The 19,083-nt window shown below is 40.4% G+C and overlaps 1 protein-coding gene across 2 annotated transcripts in view; it reads left to right on the plus strand.

Annotated features, from left to right (window-relative positions):
- The window catches only part of fbn1 (fibrillin 1), a 71,278-nt gene that overhangs the window by 32,509 nt on the left and 19,686 nt on the right, over positions 1–19,083 (plus strand). Inside the window, exons 27-40 of one of the 2 annotated variants that reach the window (XM_080458513.1) lie at positions 1,535–1,663; positions 2,819–2,944; positions 4,553–4,678; positions 4,777–4,899; positions 5,677–5,802; positions 6,382–6,507; positions 10,850–10,972; positions 12,174–12,296; positions 12,380–12,505; positions 14,734–14,856; positions 15,906–16,028; positions 16,147–16,314; positions 17,402–17,470; positions 17,586–17,711. In XM_080458513.1, coding sequence (XP_080314639.1) covers positions 1,535–1,663; positions 2,819–2,944; positions 4,553–4,678; positions 4,777–4,899; positions 5,677–5,802; positions 6,382–6,507; positions 10,850–10,972; positions 12,174–12,296; positions 12,380–12,505; positions 14,734–14,856; positions 15,906–16,028; positions 16,147–16,314; positions 17,402–17,470; positions 17,586–17,711 — 1,737 coding nt within the window. Of the gene's footprint in view, positions 1–1,534; positions 1,664–2,818; positions 2,945–4,552; positions 4,679–4,776; positions 4,900–5,676; positions 5,803–6,381; positions 6,508–7,314; positions 7,485–10,849; positions 10,973–12,173; positions 12,297–12,379; positions 12,506–14,733; positions 14,857–15,905; positions 16,029–16,146; positions 16,315–17,401; positions 17,471–17,585; positions 17,712–19,083 lie in introns of those variants that run through there. The other variant, XM_080458514.1, reaches the window with a different exon arrangement.

Consider the following 19,083-nt stretch of genomic DNA (forward strand, 5'->3'; position numbering starts at 1 on the left):
CAACCAATCCACCTTCTATATTTACTTCATTCAGTTAGTTTATGCTCAACGAAAAATACGATTTTTAATAAAATACAAATGTATTAGGAAAGTATGTGGTTTAGTTTCTTCTTTGATATTTGTTGCCTAGAAATAGCATTGCATGTAATAAAAATAAAATTAAAACTTTTGGAAACATAATTCATCCACCTTCTATAAACACTATAAACCATAGTGTGTGCACAGAAAGGAAAAGTCACCAGTCAACACTACAATATACGACCCAAAAACCAACTTCTCAGTTGAAAACAGTTGATTACCAGAGATTACCAGACTTGTTAAAGCTGGTCGGTTTGCTGTGTTATTGCTCTGTTAAAAGGTGCAGATGCCTGTATAGTTTAAAGAGCTCGTGCTTCCTCTTCTTTTTTTTGTCATTTAATTTTTCTTGATTTATGAGTTAATATCTGTAACCTCATTTGATTGCGAAAAAGTGAGATCAGGCCTTCAGCTTTCGACCGACTCACCACCTTAACATTTTATTGTCTCTCATTTCACATACTTCATTCCTTATCTTCATTGCCTTTTGTGTTTTTCGTATCTTATTATTGTATAAAATGTAAACAGCTTTAATTCTGATAAAGGTTAAGGGAGGGACGCCATTAAATCAGGGAAGAGCATAGAGAAGTGATATGTGCAGGCTAAAAATGATAAACTTTTTGAAAACACAAAGATCCTGAACTTAATGATTCAGTAGAAATAAATGTAATGATGCAATTCTGCCAAATCAAATTACAAGACAACAAATATTGCTGGTTTGCACTGTGAAGAAAACAATTGAGATCACCATGTATCTCTGCTTGACTTTTCAAATGTTCTGAACGTGGTTTCCTTAGTTTAGGAAAATGATACGTCAACAAAATGAAGGCTTAAATGAGGTAGTAAAAAAAAACTGGAATAGTGATTACAGCTGCTCGCTAACAGGAAAGAAAAAACAAAAGCAGCCGTTCATTATTTCTATTAAACCATTACTGTAACAAAAGGAACAAATAATATTAATACTGGCTCAGTACCGAAGCTCCATCTGAGGAGATGAATAACAAACTACGTGAGTTTAACGTCCTCCAGTCAACACAACGGGAGGATCGAGAAGGCAAAGCTGCAGTGAGAACAATGAAAACACAAAAATAAAAAAAATGAAAACAAGATGATGAAGAAAGGTCCAGCCCCTCACGTAACCAAGTTGTCACCTTTGCCAGTTTCCATTCATCACTCACGGACCAGGTACTGACTACTCTGAGTTTAAATTTGAATGCACAGGATGTCTCCCTTTCAACCCAAATTAACTTCTTGGCGTGAAGCAAGCCATGTGCACCAGTTTAGAGGAAATCTTGTGAGCATATCTTTCATGAACATGAACATACCTGTCAATGTGTGAGAGCTCCCACACATCCAGATCGCACATCGCTATGACTGAAGAAGAGTTGTTAAAGCATTGGTGCAGTTTTACATAAAGAGCATCTCGCCTGCTGAGTTTTGTCGTGTCTCTTCCCCGCAGACATCGATGAGTGCCACATCTCTCCAGACCTTTGCGGACAGGGCAGGTGTATCAACACGCCGGGGGACTTTGAGTGCGAGTGCTTCGAAGGCTACGAGAGCGGCTTCATGATGATGAAAAACTGCATGGGTGAGTGACGGAATGTCTCCCACACACACACACACACACACACACACACACACACACACACACACTGAATCATATCCTCAGATTCGGATGATTTGGCTCCATTGTTTTCGGAGATGGCTCTTCCATATGAAATCTTTTTGTCTGAGAAGACAGCAGTGAGAAACCTGATCTCCTTAACAACTCCCCTGTACACGCTATTAAAGTGGCAGTATGTGAGAGCACAGACGACCGCAACCCAATAAAGTCTTAAGGAAGACCTGCCACAAACTAACCATCTCCTCCACAATCCCTCTTGGGCCATAAGCTCTGGATGAGGTGCTTCAGCTGACATGACAGACCTGAAACTCACTGTGGAAGTGGATTATGTCATTTGAAATTTGCAAGCTGTGTGCGTTTGTATGTATAGCACGTGTTAGATTTTCACTCAGACTGAAAACAATTGGAAAGCTTCGTAAAACTTGTCAAAAAATTGTAAAAGTACACATTTTTGGCGACTTACTGTTTTTATCCAGCATATGTGGGACAAACACGTTATAATTATTTCATATTCTGTCCTGATGATTGACCATCTGTGAAAATAATGCTCTGTTTTCATGCTGCTCTGACTTTGTCCTTGTTTTTAGAAGTTCTTTGGTGAATTCACACACATAAAATTGCAGAGTTTCAATATTTATTTATTTTAAATTTTTGGCCTAAAGCTGTAATTAAACCAGAATTGGAAGCACAAAATTTACTTGCACGCTGTGGCAAACAAAATCCCTGAAAAACAGCTGGACTGGAAATAATGCGTTCAGTGTTGACATCATAAAGGGCTGGTAGTGACTTGGCTAACCAAAATAACAAGTAAAAAATAATTATAGACCTTTTTTTTTGTTTTTTTAACCAACCACTTAATTTTTGTTAGAGAAAAAAACCTTCTTTTTTATACAAGAACCAGTCAATGATATGTGGCCTGCGTTCTTTCATCAAGCAGTTATTTAGACAAAGATGTAATCAACAAGGACTCTGTGGCTCCTAATCCCACAATACCTCTTAAACTAGGAGCACAACTTTAGAATTATCTAGTGGGTTTTGATTGTAAATCACTAAGTGGTGAAACAAATATTGAGTGTGACCAAGCTAAACAATGTAATTTTTTTTTTCTCCTTGCGTCAGACATTGATGAGTGTGAGAGAAATCCCCTGCTGTGCCGTGGAGGCGACTGTTTGAACACAGAGGGCAGTTTCCAGTGTATATGCCCAGAGGGACACGAGATCGCCCCAGACGGCTCGGCCTGTTTAGGTAAGTGATGGAGACCCATCCCCATAAAACTTCTACCCCTCGTCTTGCTTTTCTTCCTTATTAGAGCGAAACCATGTGGGAGGATGCACTTTCTGGTCCATTTTCCACAGATAAGAAACAAAAACAAATAAAGGGATAAAATAGTGGAATAGTGCATCATCTGTTCCTTCATGTGCCTCAGTGTGTGCACTCAGTGTGGAGTCCTAATAGCACTATTGTGCCAGATCTTCAGAAAAGGTAATTGATCTATGTTTCAAGTTTTATTGAATAGCTTGCAACAAGAGGTGTTCATAATGTTTTGGCCCATTTTTAGACTTGATGAAATTATATACACTTGTTGCCCTTGTTGCTCGTGTTCTGTTTAGTGGTATATTTTGATGTGTTGCATTAAAAAAAAAAAAAAAACCTGACCCAGAAACGGTGTAAACAAAAACTATCCATTTATTCAACATCAATGCTCCATTTGTTGTGTTTACGGTACATTTTGCATGGTGGGTGCAGATTATTAGATAGATGGACTTTTTCTTTATTGCCCTTCTCGCTGTCTTCACTGTCGAAATTCCTTCCTGAGAATACCCTGTAGTTTCAGGAGGGTTTTCATGATGCTGCTCACCTGGGCGGCACAAAAGCTAGTTTAGTTTTTACACATGTTGTGTACAAAGAAAGTTTGGTTCGTGGAAACTGTTGAATGTTTAATTTGATCGGAGAAGCAGTGACAGCACTTTCTTCCTACAATAACAAGAGAAGAGTTTTTGCAGGGATTTCCAGTTTCACAACCCCCATGTTTATTTTATGGCATTGATTTAACAAATCATGCATTATTCATTGTGTGTCATTTGGATGACATAATCCAACTTGCAGTCCATGACCTAATGTCCAATCACTGCCTGTGAGGCTCATTTATTTTCATTGTTAATCAGCTAAAGTCAAAGAAGAAGCTTCAACAAAGTAGGTGTCCACCTCATTTCCTCGGAGATACTTTCCATAATTATCTCCCTGAAGTTACGAGACATCACATGATAATAAAGATAATAAACTTTACCTAAAGAGAACATTTCCTTACAGATGGGTGTAGTACATTGTCTTTAATGAGGATGACTGATTCCTTGTTGGAAAAGCCATTTATCATCATTAAGCTCTAAAACGACCAATTTTTAAGTCAACCACAGATTTGTAATCCACTGGTCTGAAAGAGTTTTCTTCAGTTTAAGACTTTGTCAGCATGCCTCGCAGCTCTTCCATTACGTGTGGGTTACATCGTAAACTAATGAACCCAGACATTCTGAACACTGTAGTTGTAGGAGGTGAAGGCTTCAGAGGAAGGTTAGATCTTCATTTAACAAAGATCAATATTTATCTTTACAGCATCCAGAGCGATGTATAAAAAAAAATGCTTTTTAACTTTCGGTTAGTTGTCAGCTCCAATCAACTTAGATCAACCCGTAGGATAGGAATGCATTTGAAGAGCAACAGATTGACATTCGGTCGTATGTAACTCATTCCTTTCACTCTATCCTGACCTGTGTTTCATTTCCAAGGATTTACACTTCATGTCATCATGCCGCGCAGATGCATAGCATTTTCACAGCTGCTTTCATTCTTTCACAGATATCAATGAATGCGAGCTGAGTGACCGGCTGTGCAGGAACGGCCAGTGCGTCAATATGATCGGCCGATACCAATGTGCCTGCAACACAGGATACAAATCCACCGAGAACAGGCTGGAGTGTGTTGGTAGGTTTTGAACGTGGAACCCTTTTCCTCTCGAATATACATTCTTGTGATTTTACTGTGGCTTTACGGCTCTGGTTTTGTGATTTTCCGCCAATCAGACATTGACGAGTGCACCATTGAGAACGGGGGCTGTGAGACTTTCTGCACCAACTCGGAGGGCAGTTATGAGTGCAGCTGCCACAGTGGATACGCCCTCATGCCCGACCTGAGAAGCTGCACTGGTGAGTTGCCGTGTCTTATCAGTCTTAAATAATCCACCATCATCTAATTGTTCTGCAGTTGCCATGATCGCTTGAGCGCCTTTTGTCAATATGTGGCATCTGAAGGCACATTTGGTTGTACCAAGATACTGCAACGTTTGTGTTCAAAGACCAGATTAAAGAGCAGTATTAAAACACCTCATCAAGATCGAGGACTTTTGTATATACAGTGGAGAGACACTGCTGTGATTTGGCTGGCACATGTTTAAAGAAGGCATGCGCTCACACAGAGGGAGGTTGAGAAAGGTGGTGACTAAATCTGAAGTCTGTTCATGTGTTATTCACTTCTGAATGTTGACAGACTATGATAGATGATTTCTTTGGTTATTCTGGCAAAGGTCTTTACAAAGTTGTTGTTTTTTTTTTTTTTTCACTTCAAAGGTGATGACTACTGGTCTCCTGCCCTGTTCATAGACTGACTCTTGTGATTATTCTTCCTTTTAATTACCACATAAAGATATACAGACAGGGATCAAGGCAGCACGGGTAATTTTAGACTATTTTTAGAGGAGTGCTCAGCTTGTTACACAAGCTGTGTCCTGAACTAACATTACATTTTTATGAGAAAAGAAGAAAACGTGCACCAGGCTGAAGTAGCATGATTCTCTGTTCATGTTTTTTTCTGACCACATATGGATTATTAGGCTCAAACGTGTCATTGTTTCCTTTCCTCTACACTTTTCCTGCTCCTTTTACTGCTTTAACTCACCTCTCTGGCTCTCTGTCTCCGACCTTCAGACATCGACGAGTGTGAGGAGAGCCCGGACGTCTGCGATGGAGGCCAGTGTACAAACACCCCGGGGACTTACCAGTGTCTGTGCTTTGATGGCTTCATGTCATCCGAGGATATGAAGACCTGCCTGGGTAACGGATGCACATTTTATGTCTGAAATCAAACCCTGTAGATACATTCTGTGCAGGTCTGCTTTTATTAGATCTCTGGTCTCTGAGATATACTGACATATCGTAATGAACATCTTCACGGTGATCCAAGATGTGAGTCAAGAGAAGAAGCTTTTAATGACTCAGATCTCCAAGACCGAGTGGGACAGAGCAAGCAGCAACGTTTTTGTTGGTTTAGATGACAGTGAACTGTGTTCGTCAGGCAGAGCACAGAGGAACGTGTGAAATTTCGACGTCTGTTTCCACTGAGCGAGAAAAACAAAAAGCATCATTTAAGTGCTTCTAATGGATTCGCACAAACACCCACTCTATTACCGCTGTATTTATTCAAAGTAAACACATTTTAAAGCCCCGGTATAGTCCGTGACGTAATCCTTTTGTGACTCACTAACATGTGTCATAGCTTATCAAACTTTTGTGGCAGCTTGTATAAACAAAAGCTAATTCTTTTTAATGAATTGTCATAAACCTTTCCTTTTATTGTAGTTGTGTTTAGCGAGTTAACATTCTTGATCGCTCTCCGCTTCCCTCCCTGTCAAGATGTGGACGAGTGCGAGCTGAATCCAAACATCTGCCTGAGTGGCAACTGTGAGAACACGAAAGGTTCCTTCATCTGTCACTGTGACCTGGGATACTCTGTACGCAAGGGAACAACCGGCTGCACAGGTGAGCGTAATGAGGCGTAAGACTCACAAACAAAATGTTTCTGTCAGTGCAAGAATGTGGAGGCAAAGGACAATGAGTCAGTGGAGATCTGCTGCTAATTAAGTGTGTGTGTGTGTATGGGCATAGGCATGCGTGCATGTGCGTGCGTGTGTGTGTGTGTGTGTGTTGAGCAATACTAATGGTATCAGGCTAAAGAGAGAGATGAGGGATGAGGAATACAAGGAGACGGTCTGGTCAACCAGAAGCAGCTCCAACATTACTCACCCTCATTCAAGAGCTCCTGTCTGACTTGATGAAAAACACGCTCGCACACACACATACATTAACACACACACGCGCGCGCGCGCAGGCACAAACACACAGTGACAGCAGGAGCTGTGAGGTCACTGTCTTCCATCAGATGTGTGCATCACGTTGCACTGTTTATTCCTTTGTTGCTCTTTCATTAAGGTCAGTTAAACATTACGTGATGGTTGGAAGAGTTCTGCAGGACGTCATCGCCCGCATCAGCTCCAAAACACATAAATACAAAAGTCCATCCGACTGCTTTAGTCCGACACCGTGCTCGCTTCTTGTCTCGTCAGAGTTCAGTCTGGTTTACGAAGCCATTTAATACGTTTTTGTGCGAGTATTTCTGGCCGTATCTTGAGTCACACACAAAGTCAGCAGTCCTTCGGATAGGAATAAACAGGTTTATCAGAAGTGTGATTCAAACCCCCTCACACTCACTCACAAACTTTAGCACACACACTTTTGCTCATTCTAATCCCATTAAGAGGTCCATACAGTATTCTCCTTGTTTTGCAGAGCCGGGATTGCAGCAAAGCAGCCGGCTCTGAATCACAGGTTTGGAATTTCAATCCCAGACCAGAGAATCAAGACACTAATTCCTCTCAGGCCGGCAGGATTTCTCGTTATAGAGTGGACACAACTTGCTACTCTTTTTGAAGAAGATCCGTTTCCAATATATTCTGTTGAAAAAAAAATAAAAAATCCATAAGAAATTGTCTGTCATCGCTGAATTGCCTTATGTGACCACGTTGGTATGCGTGGACTAAATCCTCTTGCGTGTGTGTGAGTGTTAATGAGTGAGTGGTTGCTCTCGACTGCATATCTGATCCAGCTGTTGATGAAGCTCCCACAAGAATTATTTCTCTTTTTATTCCACAACACTGAGAACTCAGGGGCAGGGTGTGGGTATCTGTATGTGCTCTTAAAGCACTTGTGGGTCGTTGCGTGCGTGTCGGAAAGTTAGTACTGGGTGGAGATCTATTGGTGGGGTTTACACGACCGGGAGTGCCTCTGTGTTACAGAGGGGATCAGGAATAAAAGGTTAAGTGTTTTGTCTTCATCATCACTTCATTTCATGACAGAAGAGTCAAACAATGTGAGTTCAGTCATGACACGCAGCTCTGAAAACAATGGATTACTGTGACTTTCATTTAAAAGTGAAGTTAAACCCCAAACAAATTAAATACATCAGATAGATTCTGTGACTTCACTGAGACGCTTTTGGTACTGTTATGCTTCATTTTAATACTCAGCGTTTCCATGTCAGTGACACTTGTGGTTGCAATGTCTCACTTTTATTGCTTTCCTATGTTATAAGAAGCAGATTGTATTGGCAAATGTTAATTGTTTGCAGGCTTAAGAATAATTTTGTGGTGCGACTGAGTTTATTTGGTTACCTAATGACTCCTTATTTATTGGGCTTTTTTAAAGTGCATTTTAATATTTGCCATTGTCCCATAATGACCACTTATAGTCCTATTTAAACATGTTCAGTTTAGCTTTAGCCAGCTTTTATAGAAGCCTTTACTTAAGCACAAGTACAAATATTTCTGTATTAAATAAAAACCAAAGACATGAGATACAACTTAATTACGTCAGTGAGAAAGCTCCAGTGTGTTCATTGTGCAGAGTACAAAGGAGTCCTTTAAAGGAGATTGTGAATCTCTTGAATGTTGTCTCAAAGAAGTGTGTATTTGACTTTAACAGGGGTTGTCTCAGCAATTCATTGCAACTCGTGCCTCAGACTTGGCTGGTTTTTCCGCCAGGTGCCCTTCCTGCCTCACCCTGGGTTCAAACCTGGGTCCCTCATGAGGAGTGACGAAAATAATGCTAGAATGGAGAATATTCCGCTGATTTGATTCAGTTTCATGGTCAATCTCAAATGATTCACTCTCTCCTCTGGCTGAAAGTGATTATTTCTCTCTGCTACAATAATCACTGTCGGTCAGCACCTTTACTTTGTTATCAAGTCACCATCTTTTATCTCTTTCACTTCTTTCACATCATTTTCATCTTTTCATTGTTGTGCTTGGCATGAAATACTCGGAAAGGGATTTTTTTTTTTTTTTCTGCCGCTTATTTTCTCTCCAGTTAGACTTTTGGTACATGCTTTAAAAAGTAAATCAGTTTTTCTCATCTTTAAGATGAGTAGATAGATACTTAAAGGTACAGGAAAACCAAATTGTGTTGAGTGAAAAGTGAAGTTATTTGTGGTAAAAAGTTGACAGTAAAAATCAGTGCAGTCATCCCAGCTAACATGGTCACCAGTCAACCTCAGGTCCAACACAGCATCACATATTAGTCTAACAAGCATGTTTTTTTTTTTTTTTTTTAAATTTTATTTATTTTTTTAGTGCTGGGTGATTTGGCCTAAAAAAGAAAAATTCAAGTTTCGAGTTTCGTGTTTTTTTTTCTCAATGCACTTAAAAATGAGTGCAGACATCAGATATAGAAATGTTTTCAATCCATCAAAGTGATTTTTTTCTATCTGTCCAAACGTCTGTATCTGAACTAAATCAAACCAACTGTGACCACTGAGGTGCTTCTTGCATTCAACAACCCTTGTTTGCGCTTTGCATTTCTGTGTGTGTGTGTGTGTGTGTGTGTGTGTGTGTGTGTGTGTGTGTGTGTGTGTGTGTGTGTGTGTGTGTGTGTGTGTGTGTGTGTGTGTGTGTGTGTGTGTGTGTGTGTGTGTGTGTGTGTGTGTGTGTGTGTGTGTGTGTGTGTGTGTGTGTGTGAGAGAGAGCTACATTCTCTCTCTGTCATCAAAAGCTCGTAGGAAATGATAATTAATTCTGTCTGTAATCCGGGGAGATTCGTTTGCTCCCGGCCCTGATATGAACCCTGTCATCATATGTAGTGTAAATATACTGTACCCTCTCCTCAGGAAGACTGTAAACCAGCAGCACTGATCTGTAATTGACAGTGTTTTGAATTACTACCCTCAAAAAGACACACACAGAAGTGTGTCTCGCTGAATGTGCGTTATCACTTTGGCCATGTTCATGGCTTCCCTTCTTGTGCAGCAACGAGCCCACTCCCTTATACTATCTCGCATTTAAAGCTGGCGCACTCAGTCCACATGTTGAAAAGGTATTGTGTTGGCCAGTGCTTTAACGTGTTGTTTTTAGTCACATTAGTAGTCCAGTGGCCCGATACGTTGTTTTCCCATTGTGCCTTGTTGCTGGCCGAGGAACTGCAGCCACATTCAGACGATCTTATCACAAGCAGCTCCCTATAGAGTTCCTCGATGGTTCCACCCTACAGGATGGAAACAGCTTGATTTAAAGAGCACATTTTATTAGTAGCCATTAAATTCTGTTATTCGTCTTCATTGTGCACACATTAGGTTGGCACACATCAAGAAGTATTCAACTAAGTGCCGCAGTATTTCATTTACTAGATGAGTTCAGATAAGCCTGTCATGGTTTTGCTGTAGAGGAATATTTATTTGTTCACATTGTGTTTTTTTAGTGAAATTATGTTTTGGAAAGATTGCATTTCAAAATTTGACATCTGAGGTGCTGAGAAAACCAAACATAAGTGTTAAAAGAGGGTCTTTTAATGCGCTTCGCATGAGAGGCGCCGAGTCTGTGGGTCTGGCGAGGAGAGGAATCTTTGCCTAAAATAACCTCAGAGGTTCTAGCACAGACAGAACAGACAGAACAAGGCCTTCACGTTATGGGTATCGTTCTCCCTCTTGGCCGTTTTTATTGTGCTCTGGACACACTTAAACAATGAAAGCCCAGAAACTGACTCTACTCAATAAACCTTTGAGGGATGGCTGTTAGTATCAGAGATCATGTGAATGTCTCAGTGCCTTCTGAAAATATATCTCTCCGTGGATGAAAAACAGTGAGCCAGAAAGACTTTGTCCTGTCATCTCCTGCTGCTGTCTTTATACAAATCAAACCGAGCATCAACTCGCTTCACTGTGCCAAGAACCCCACTGGCACAAGAGAGCAGACTCGAATCATCAGACCATCAGAGCTGTGTCTATTTTACTTCACATTGCTTTTTTTTTTTGTTTGTTTTCTTTCCTACCCATCAGATATCAATGAGTGTGAGATTGGAGCCCACAATTGTGACCGACATGCGACTTGCACCAACACAGCCGGCAGCTTCAAATGCAACTGCGCTCCAGGTTGGATTGGCAACGGACTGAAGTGCACAGGTAAGGCTGATTAGAAGCAATAAACTCACATCATGGAGCTGACAAAATTTGTGGGAAGAACAGACGACACACCATAATATTATGACCACTGACAGGTGGTCTCTTTATCCTGGCACCTTCACCAAGGCAGCAAGTGAACATTTGCTCCTGAAGTTTTTACGTGTCAGAAGCAGCAAAATGAGTTTGACAAGGACCAAATTGTGATGGCGAGACGACTGGGTTAGATCATCTCCAAAACTGCACTTCTGGGGGATGTTTCCAGTCTGCGGTGATCAGAATTTATCAACATATGGTTCAAGGAAGAAAAAGTAGTGAACCTGTGACACAATAATAAGGAGCAAAAGCTCATTGATACAAGTAGTCCAGTGTCTGCCATAGTTCCCAACCAACAAGACTTAAAGGATCTGCTGCTAACAACTCAATGCCAGACACTAAAGCACACCTCCAGGAGTCTGGTGGAGTCTGTGCCTTGACGGGTTAGTGCTGCTTTGGCAGCAAAAGGGCAACCTTCACTGTAATTGGCAGGTGGTCATAATGTTGAGGCTGATCAATGTCAGAAAGAAAAAGTGATTCCAAATCTTAAAGAATATTTATTAAATTACTGAAATATCCAAACTATTAATGAGAGAATTCTGTGAAGCACTATCGCCTCGATGTGTTTCACTTTGTTTTTGTGCCGTAATCCTCCGCACTAATAAAACCTCTGCACTGATCGTCACACTCCTTCATCAAAATGATTGCAGATGCTGTGTTTCATCAAAAAAATGAATCCCACATCCTGGTGCTTTACAGACTTAAAATGTCTTAATGCACAGATAAAAATAGTCCTAACATTGCTTTCTAAAGGAGTCAAGCGTTGTTAATAGATCATCTAAAAGACTAAAAGATTTATTACTTCTTTGTCAGTGAATATGTTCTTCATACAGTGATATCAATGAACTAACTGAGTTTTAATATTGATCTTTCCTAGTTTTTATTATGGATTAAAATAATACAATTATTATTATTATTATTACTATTATTATTATTATTATTATTGTTGTTATTATTATTGTTATTATTATTATTATTATTATCATTTAGTTTGTTTGTTTTTTGTGAGAAAAAATAAGTGCTATTTTTTATCTATGCATTTCCAAATATATATATCTCATCCTTTCCACGGTGTTTGCATGATGTGATTGTTTTCGGACTGTTTCAGATCTGGATGAATGCTCGAATGGGACACACATGTGTAACAACAATGCGGACTGTGTCAACACCTTGGGCTCATACCGCTGCGCCTGCAAAGACGGATTTTCTGGCGACGGATTCTACTGCTCAGGTCACACATCGGAGCTGGTGTCTTAAAACTGTGTGTGCTGTTTGAAGAATACACTGAAGCATTGTGTGTGATTACCACTGCAGACAGCGATGAGTGTGCAGAGAACGGCAACCTGTGTGAGAGTGGCCACTGTCTGAATATGCCCGGAGGCTTCCGCTGTGAATGCGACATGGGCTTTATTGCCACTCCCGACGGAAAGGCCTGCGAGGGTAAGACAACACTGCTGCTGCCTGACTATCGGGGTTCCAATGCCTCTGAATCGGTGCCCACATCTTAAATAATGTTGAATGATTCAAAAACGTCTGGTGTTACTCTGCTGAATGGATGTTTGTTTTCCTGTTTGGAGGAACAGTCCATGCACACAGATGCTGCCTTCAAGTGGAACCCGTGAGATAGTAGGTTGCACAAGGAAAGTGCAGAGTATGCTCAGCATAAATGTGGTTTCAGTTGTGAGAACATTTCTAGGGGCTGACAGCTGCAACAGAGGAAATTATATTATTCCCTTTTCAAATTTCAACATCGCATTTTTTTAGTGACAAATGGTCTCAAACAAAAGCATTACAATTAATGTAAATATTAACAGCTGCTGAGAGCCTTTAGGCTTTTCAGGAGTTAAATGAGTTTAATGAGTTTAATGATTGTTTTTTGTGTCCATGAAAGGTCGTATTAACAGATAAAGACCAATGACAGTCTTGTTATGATAACATGTGTTCGATATTTACTGTTTGAATAGCCAATACAGCCACAAACTTTATTGTTGTCCCTCCTGGGCTAGACTCCACGTTATACGGTTTAGAGTGATAAATGTATTTTAGTTTTCCTGATGCACAAAAATAATAGACGAGATGGAAAGAACTTTTGAGTGTGTGGTCAGATTTGGCAGATTTGGTTGGGTTGCAACAACCTCTTGTGCAGTTACTGTGATCCATTTGTTGAAGTTTGAATATTGTCATCCAGAGTCCATTTAAAAGGGGTTTTTAAACATGTTTTATGTATTTAATAAATTCCAGCAGCACCTGGAGAGCTGTGGTCACCCATGAGCAGTGGGAATCGAACCTGTAAACATCAGTAGACAAGCTATTCATTGCTTACTAACTGTTATGCTGTTTGATTAAAGCGTGAACACAGCATGACCCAAACATGTGAAACTGTATCGATTGATTATTGATTTATTGGCCAACAAACTGGAGTCGAAAGAAAAACAGAAAGCACATCCCATTTTTTTTAATCATGATTTATTCTCTAAATTTGTATTGAAAATAAATCTAAATAGTATTCCCCTGACCCACAGACTTCTCCCCCCGGTTGAGAACCACTGAACTAAACACATTATGTGTCACAACCAGCGTCTTCTAGCAGCATTTCTACTTCATTTAGTTTGGGTGCAACAAAGGAAGCCCTCTCGCTCTTATTGCACTTTTTATAAGCTCTTGGTGAGTTCTCAGCTGGTAAAAATACCACCACTAAATACCACCAAGTACTTTTAGGTAAGCACACAGCATTGTTGTGAAAGCTAGGAAAGTTTTGCAACTTAAATGTGCGTCACAGCAGCTGGCCAATATGGCTTTTATTTATCTTTAAATGCCAGTGTGAACACAGAGCAGTGAGAAAATGATCTTCTTCCTTGTTTTTTTTTTCGCACCACAAGTGGGAAAACAACAATATGTAGATATTAATATATAGTACATATCCAAGCATTGTTGCTTGACTAAAGTGCAGCAAAAACTGCTCTGCCCACTGATTGAAATAATCCATATTCATTGGTGAAGAGTCTATTTTAACCTTTTCAAGCCACTTTTTGAAATGCACACATATGCAAGTCTGCCATATGCATCAATCTAAGCGATAATAGGTCTCGTCAGGATGCAGTATTTAGAAATGTTGGATAAAATATGAAATTGCAGGAAGTTTCAAATGACTGCTACTGCTGATTCTTATTTGGGCAGAGTTATGAATAGCAACAGACAACTGTGATTCATCCCCTGAGCGATAAGACGTTAGTGGATTCAGTTGAATGAGCAGCTTGACCTCATTGTGCTGATGTGTCAAACATGAAATAACCTGTCCGGCCCTCCCTGTCTCAGCTCAAGCTGGACTGGACAGTGATTTGTGCAAAGTCTAATGATGTGGAAGAGCACAATTTCATAACCTTGGCTGTAGCTCTGTCTGGATGTGTCTGGGCATTTTTTTTTGCCCCAGAACTGTCATTCTGTAGCATAGGTGAGCGGCCTTCACTTCCTATTGCTGCCTGCCAATTTTCCACCATGATCCCATGATCCCATGATCCACTAATCCCTCACAGCTGGGTCTCTCTCTCTCTCTCTCTCTCTCTCTCTCTCTCTCTCTCTCTCTCTCTCTCTCTCTCTCTCTCTCTCCCTCTCCCTCTCCCTCTCCCTCTCCCTCTCTCTCCCTTTGTCTTTCTGCTTCTCGTTTCCAGACATAGACGAATGCACCTTCGCTGGCATCTGTGTCAATGGCCGCTGTCAGAACATTCCTGGACTCTTCAGATGTGAATGTAACATTGGTTATGAGCTCGACAGGAGCGGAGGCAACTGTACAGGTATGATAAGTCAACGCCATAATCCATCTGCCTTCCTCAGTAATGGTCAATTCTGCCCCAGTGAGCTAAGGAAATGTGGAAGAGTGTGAAAGGAATGCAGCAACCTCAGTGAAGAGTGATGAATGACGCTCATTTTGTGTTAAATGAAGTAACAGAATCACACTGCTCCTCTATTTGCTGTTGTAGCAAATAAGGATTTGATACCAGTGTTGTGTGACAGTTGTAGTGCAAATTAGGCCAAGGCTATTTTGTTTATTTTGCACATTTCAGTGAGAAGGCAATTTATTATTCAACAAAAATGTAAAGGTGGTAAGAGCTAATGGGCTTATAATGACTCCTGTGAAAAGGAACATTCGGTAAAAACACAACAAAACTGAGCTTTTAAAAGAATGAATTATTATTATTATTATTTATTTATTTATTTTTTATTATTATTATTATTATTATTATAAGCTAACAACTTACTTTAATTTGAATAATACATTAATCTGCATGGCTGTGTTACTGTATTGTTCTGGCACATTAGCTGGGTGTCATTTCTCTGTAGTAAAACATTTTTATCAGGAAGTTGATCTGTAATCTGGCTGATTTTTGTTTTTTGAAATAATGTATGAGAAGAAGGAGCAACTGCAGCAGCTTACAGGTCCTAAAATATTAGCAAAAGTCTAATTGAGCTGCTAAAAATACAAACTGACGTTAGTCTGAGTCGGCCACCTTTTCTTTTGTTGGGACAAGTTAATTTGAATGTAATTGAGTACTTCTCCTCCAGTAAACAGGATTTTAAGGAAATAGCAACAGTTTAGACAATTGCTATTGTTAACAGTTAGCCCTGCTTTTACCGAATTAATGAGTGACAGGTCACTGAAACTTTATTAATTGTATGTTATGAATTAAGTGATACTCAGTCAATAAAGTTAATGGGTTGTTACCACCAATAGTGATAGTGTTAGAGTAGCCAATTACCTAATAACACATTAATAAGATGATTTTCTCTGATATGTTTCTAAATAACTGAGAATATTTTAGCAACTTTTTTCTTTCTTTGTCAGATATCAATGAATGTGCAGACCCTACCATCTGTATCAACGGCATGTGTGTTAACATCCCTGGAGGTTACCACTGCAACTGCCCACCAGACTTTGAACTCAACCCAACCAGGGTGGGCTGTGTAGGTGAGACTCGACAAGTTCTGAATAGCACATTTTCTGCATTTGCTCTTTGCATATCATGTAACCGATTATTCCCCCCTCGTGTGTAGTCCAATCCCATCACATGTGTTTATGTATACAGACACTCGCTCTGGAAGTTGTTATCTGGATGTCCGCAATCGAGGGGACGCGTCAGAGAGTTTGGACTGCTCCAATGAGATTGGAGTCGGCGTTTCCAAGGCGTCTTGTTGTTGTTCCCTGGGCCAGGGCTGGGGAAATCCATGTGAATCATGTCCCTCTCTCAATTCAAGTGAGTCAGCACTTGGTTACTCAGGCCTTGCATGCATCATTTAAGTTGAAATTTCTGTCTCAATTCAAGTGCAGTTAATATGCCTGAAATGTACCTTCTGCCAGCAATAGTGACGTTCCACATTACTCAGCTTGATTAAAAAAAAACTATATATATATATATATATATATATATATATATATATATATATATATATATATATATATAGTTTTTTATATATATATATATATATTTTGTTCACAGGTCAAATTAATAAATGTGTTAGTGTGATTTATAGCCAGTCAGACTACAGAAATATAGTTGTGTTCAAGGTTCTCTCTCTCACTTATTAAAGTGGTTATTATGACTGAAAGTACTAAAACTGGATGGATGGATTGATGGATGGATGATGGATGGATGATGGATGGATGGATGGATGGATGGATGGATGGATGGATGGATGGATGGATGGATGGATGGATGGATGGATGGATGGATGTACAACACATTTTAATATAGACACAGATTACAAAAAGACAGATATAACTAAGAACAAATGGTTAGTAAGTTGCAATTGAAATACGTTAGTTCCTTAAAATGGCAGCAGTTCTATCACAGTGATGTGAATCAGGCATGTTTAAGAGTAAAACAACATAACATACAGATTTGTTAGCTGCCCTCTTGTGCAGTGTGTGTTTGCTTGCAGTTGTTGCTTGCAAGGTTGAAGCGGTTTTGTGCAACTTTCTCGGAAATTGTCTGCAGATGGTTCGAACTATAGCAGAGAATGACTCATCCCTTTTCAGCTCAAGGAAACGCTTTATTCTATGACAAGAACAGAACCTTTTTTCTTTTGTGAGTTGTAATTCAGAGTAGCGGCAGTCACGTCTGGTCCACTAGGCTCTGTGGATGATAAACTTCAAAATATGAGACGGCTGTTCAGAAAAAGCATAACGGAGAGTGAAAGGAAATCATTTGATGATTGAAAACATGATTTTCAAATTTTCCAGTGAAAAAAAAAATTACAAAAAATACATGGCTTGAGGTTTGTGTGCTGTGTTGTGTCGTCGTTGTTGTTTAATGTCAGTGCCTGCTGTGTTTTGGGTTACAGCTGAGTACAAGACGCTCTGTCCTGGAGGAGAAGGCTTCAGACCAAACCCCATCACGGTCATCTTGGAAGGTCAGCCAGCGACACGCCCCTATAAGTTTGCATCAGGCTGCCCCTGTACACACTTGCAGATAACACAGACGCCTGCTCAAAATACCACTGAGTGCTTCCTTTTTCTATCTGACAGACATCAATGAGTGTCAAGAGCTGCCCGGCTTGTGCCAGGGAGGACAGTGCATCAACACCTTTGGCAGTTTCCAGTGTGAATGTCCAAGAGGCTACGCCCTGAATGCAGACACCAGAGTCTGTGAAGGTACGGAGCACACAAATGTATTCCTGTGCAGCCTCTCAAACACACAGGTGACCTATCCCACTCCAGCTCCTGCCCCCGGGACAATTCAGCGGGAAGGAAATTGAGTCCAGCCATTCAGTCCTCAGTTCAACGACACATGGAGGCAGAAGGGGGGGGGGGGGGGGGGGGGGGGGGGGGGGGAGCACCAGGAGCAAGATGACAAAGAACTGTTGGAATCTGCTGTCCCACAGACAATGCTGCAGCTCATTTTTGCTCAGTGTGTGTCTGCCACACTTCCCGTCTGTTGTTAAACCTGCAAAGCTCAGTGAGGATGAGGAGGCAGCTGAGGAGCAAGGCTCTGATGTGGTCAGCCCTCTCCTCAGGGAAGTACACCGAGTCTCCTGTTGACAGGCCAGAGATGACAGAGGCAGGGAGAAACGAAAGGAGAAAGATAGGAGGCAAGAGATAATTGAGAAGAGTGTTTAGAAAAGAAAAACAGGGACAGAGAGGAAAGTTCCCAGAGTTGGACAGTAACATGTGGCTGGCCACATGTTAATTAGTGTTCCTCCGCTGACCTGAAGCACAGCAGTGAGTGTCTGCTCCTTGAAGAACTTGGTCGAACATTTACTCTGTTTGTAGTCACTCGGCTGTTCGGCTATCAGCAGGACTGAGAGGAACAAGTAATGCATTTGTTATTATTCAGTCAGTTTAACTCACAGAAAAATGATTCTGACATTAAAAATGTATGAAACTGGCACAACTTTCATAATAATATCTTCTGTATATCCAAACAGCACTCCAGGTTGATATATAATCAATATATTCTATAGCGATGCTTCTTTCAATTTCCCTCTGATCTTCAAAAATCCTGTGATGTTACGTTCTGGTAAAACCCATGTAGCATCCAAGTCTCTCACATTGACATTTCAAATCAAAATACATTTCTTGTGCTCCCTCTCTGAGTATCTTTTATTTGTTTTATAATGTGCTTCATATGTTGCAGAACAGTGAATCTTCATACACACAGGCCACCTTGTAGCAGAGTTATATCTCTGAGCCAGTGAAACAATTAAAAAACTTTGATGTTCTGGTAAAAAGAAAAAGAAGAAAAAAAGAAAACACTGCATGTAGCCATCTCGGAGATAAAGCACTGGGGTTCTCAAAGATGCATTGAATTTACTGTCAGAATGCAGACCAAACGCGGCCAGGGCTTTTATTCCTCTGCTCTGCAACATTAAAAACAGCTCGGAAAGTTGGAAGCACATGGAAAGCAGCATTAGTTACACAGTCTATTCAAATGTGGCGATGGTTAGGTGAGGTTATGTGGTCAAATGACGAACACATTGAAGGTTGTGTGGAAGTCATCAATTGCGGTGTTTTACATTTAAGTTAT

This window comes from Lipophrys pholis (assembly GCF_963383615.2).
Source record: "Lipophrys pholis genome assembly, chromosome: 2".
NCBI classification, from domain to species: Eukaryota; Metazoa; Chordata; class Actinopteri; order Blenniiformes; family Blenniidae; genus Lipophrys; species Lipophrys pholis.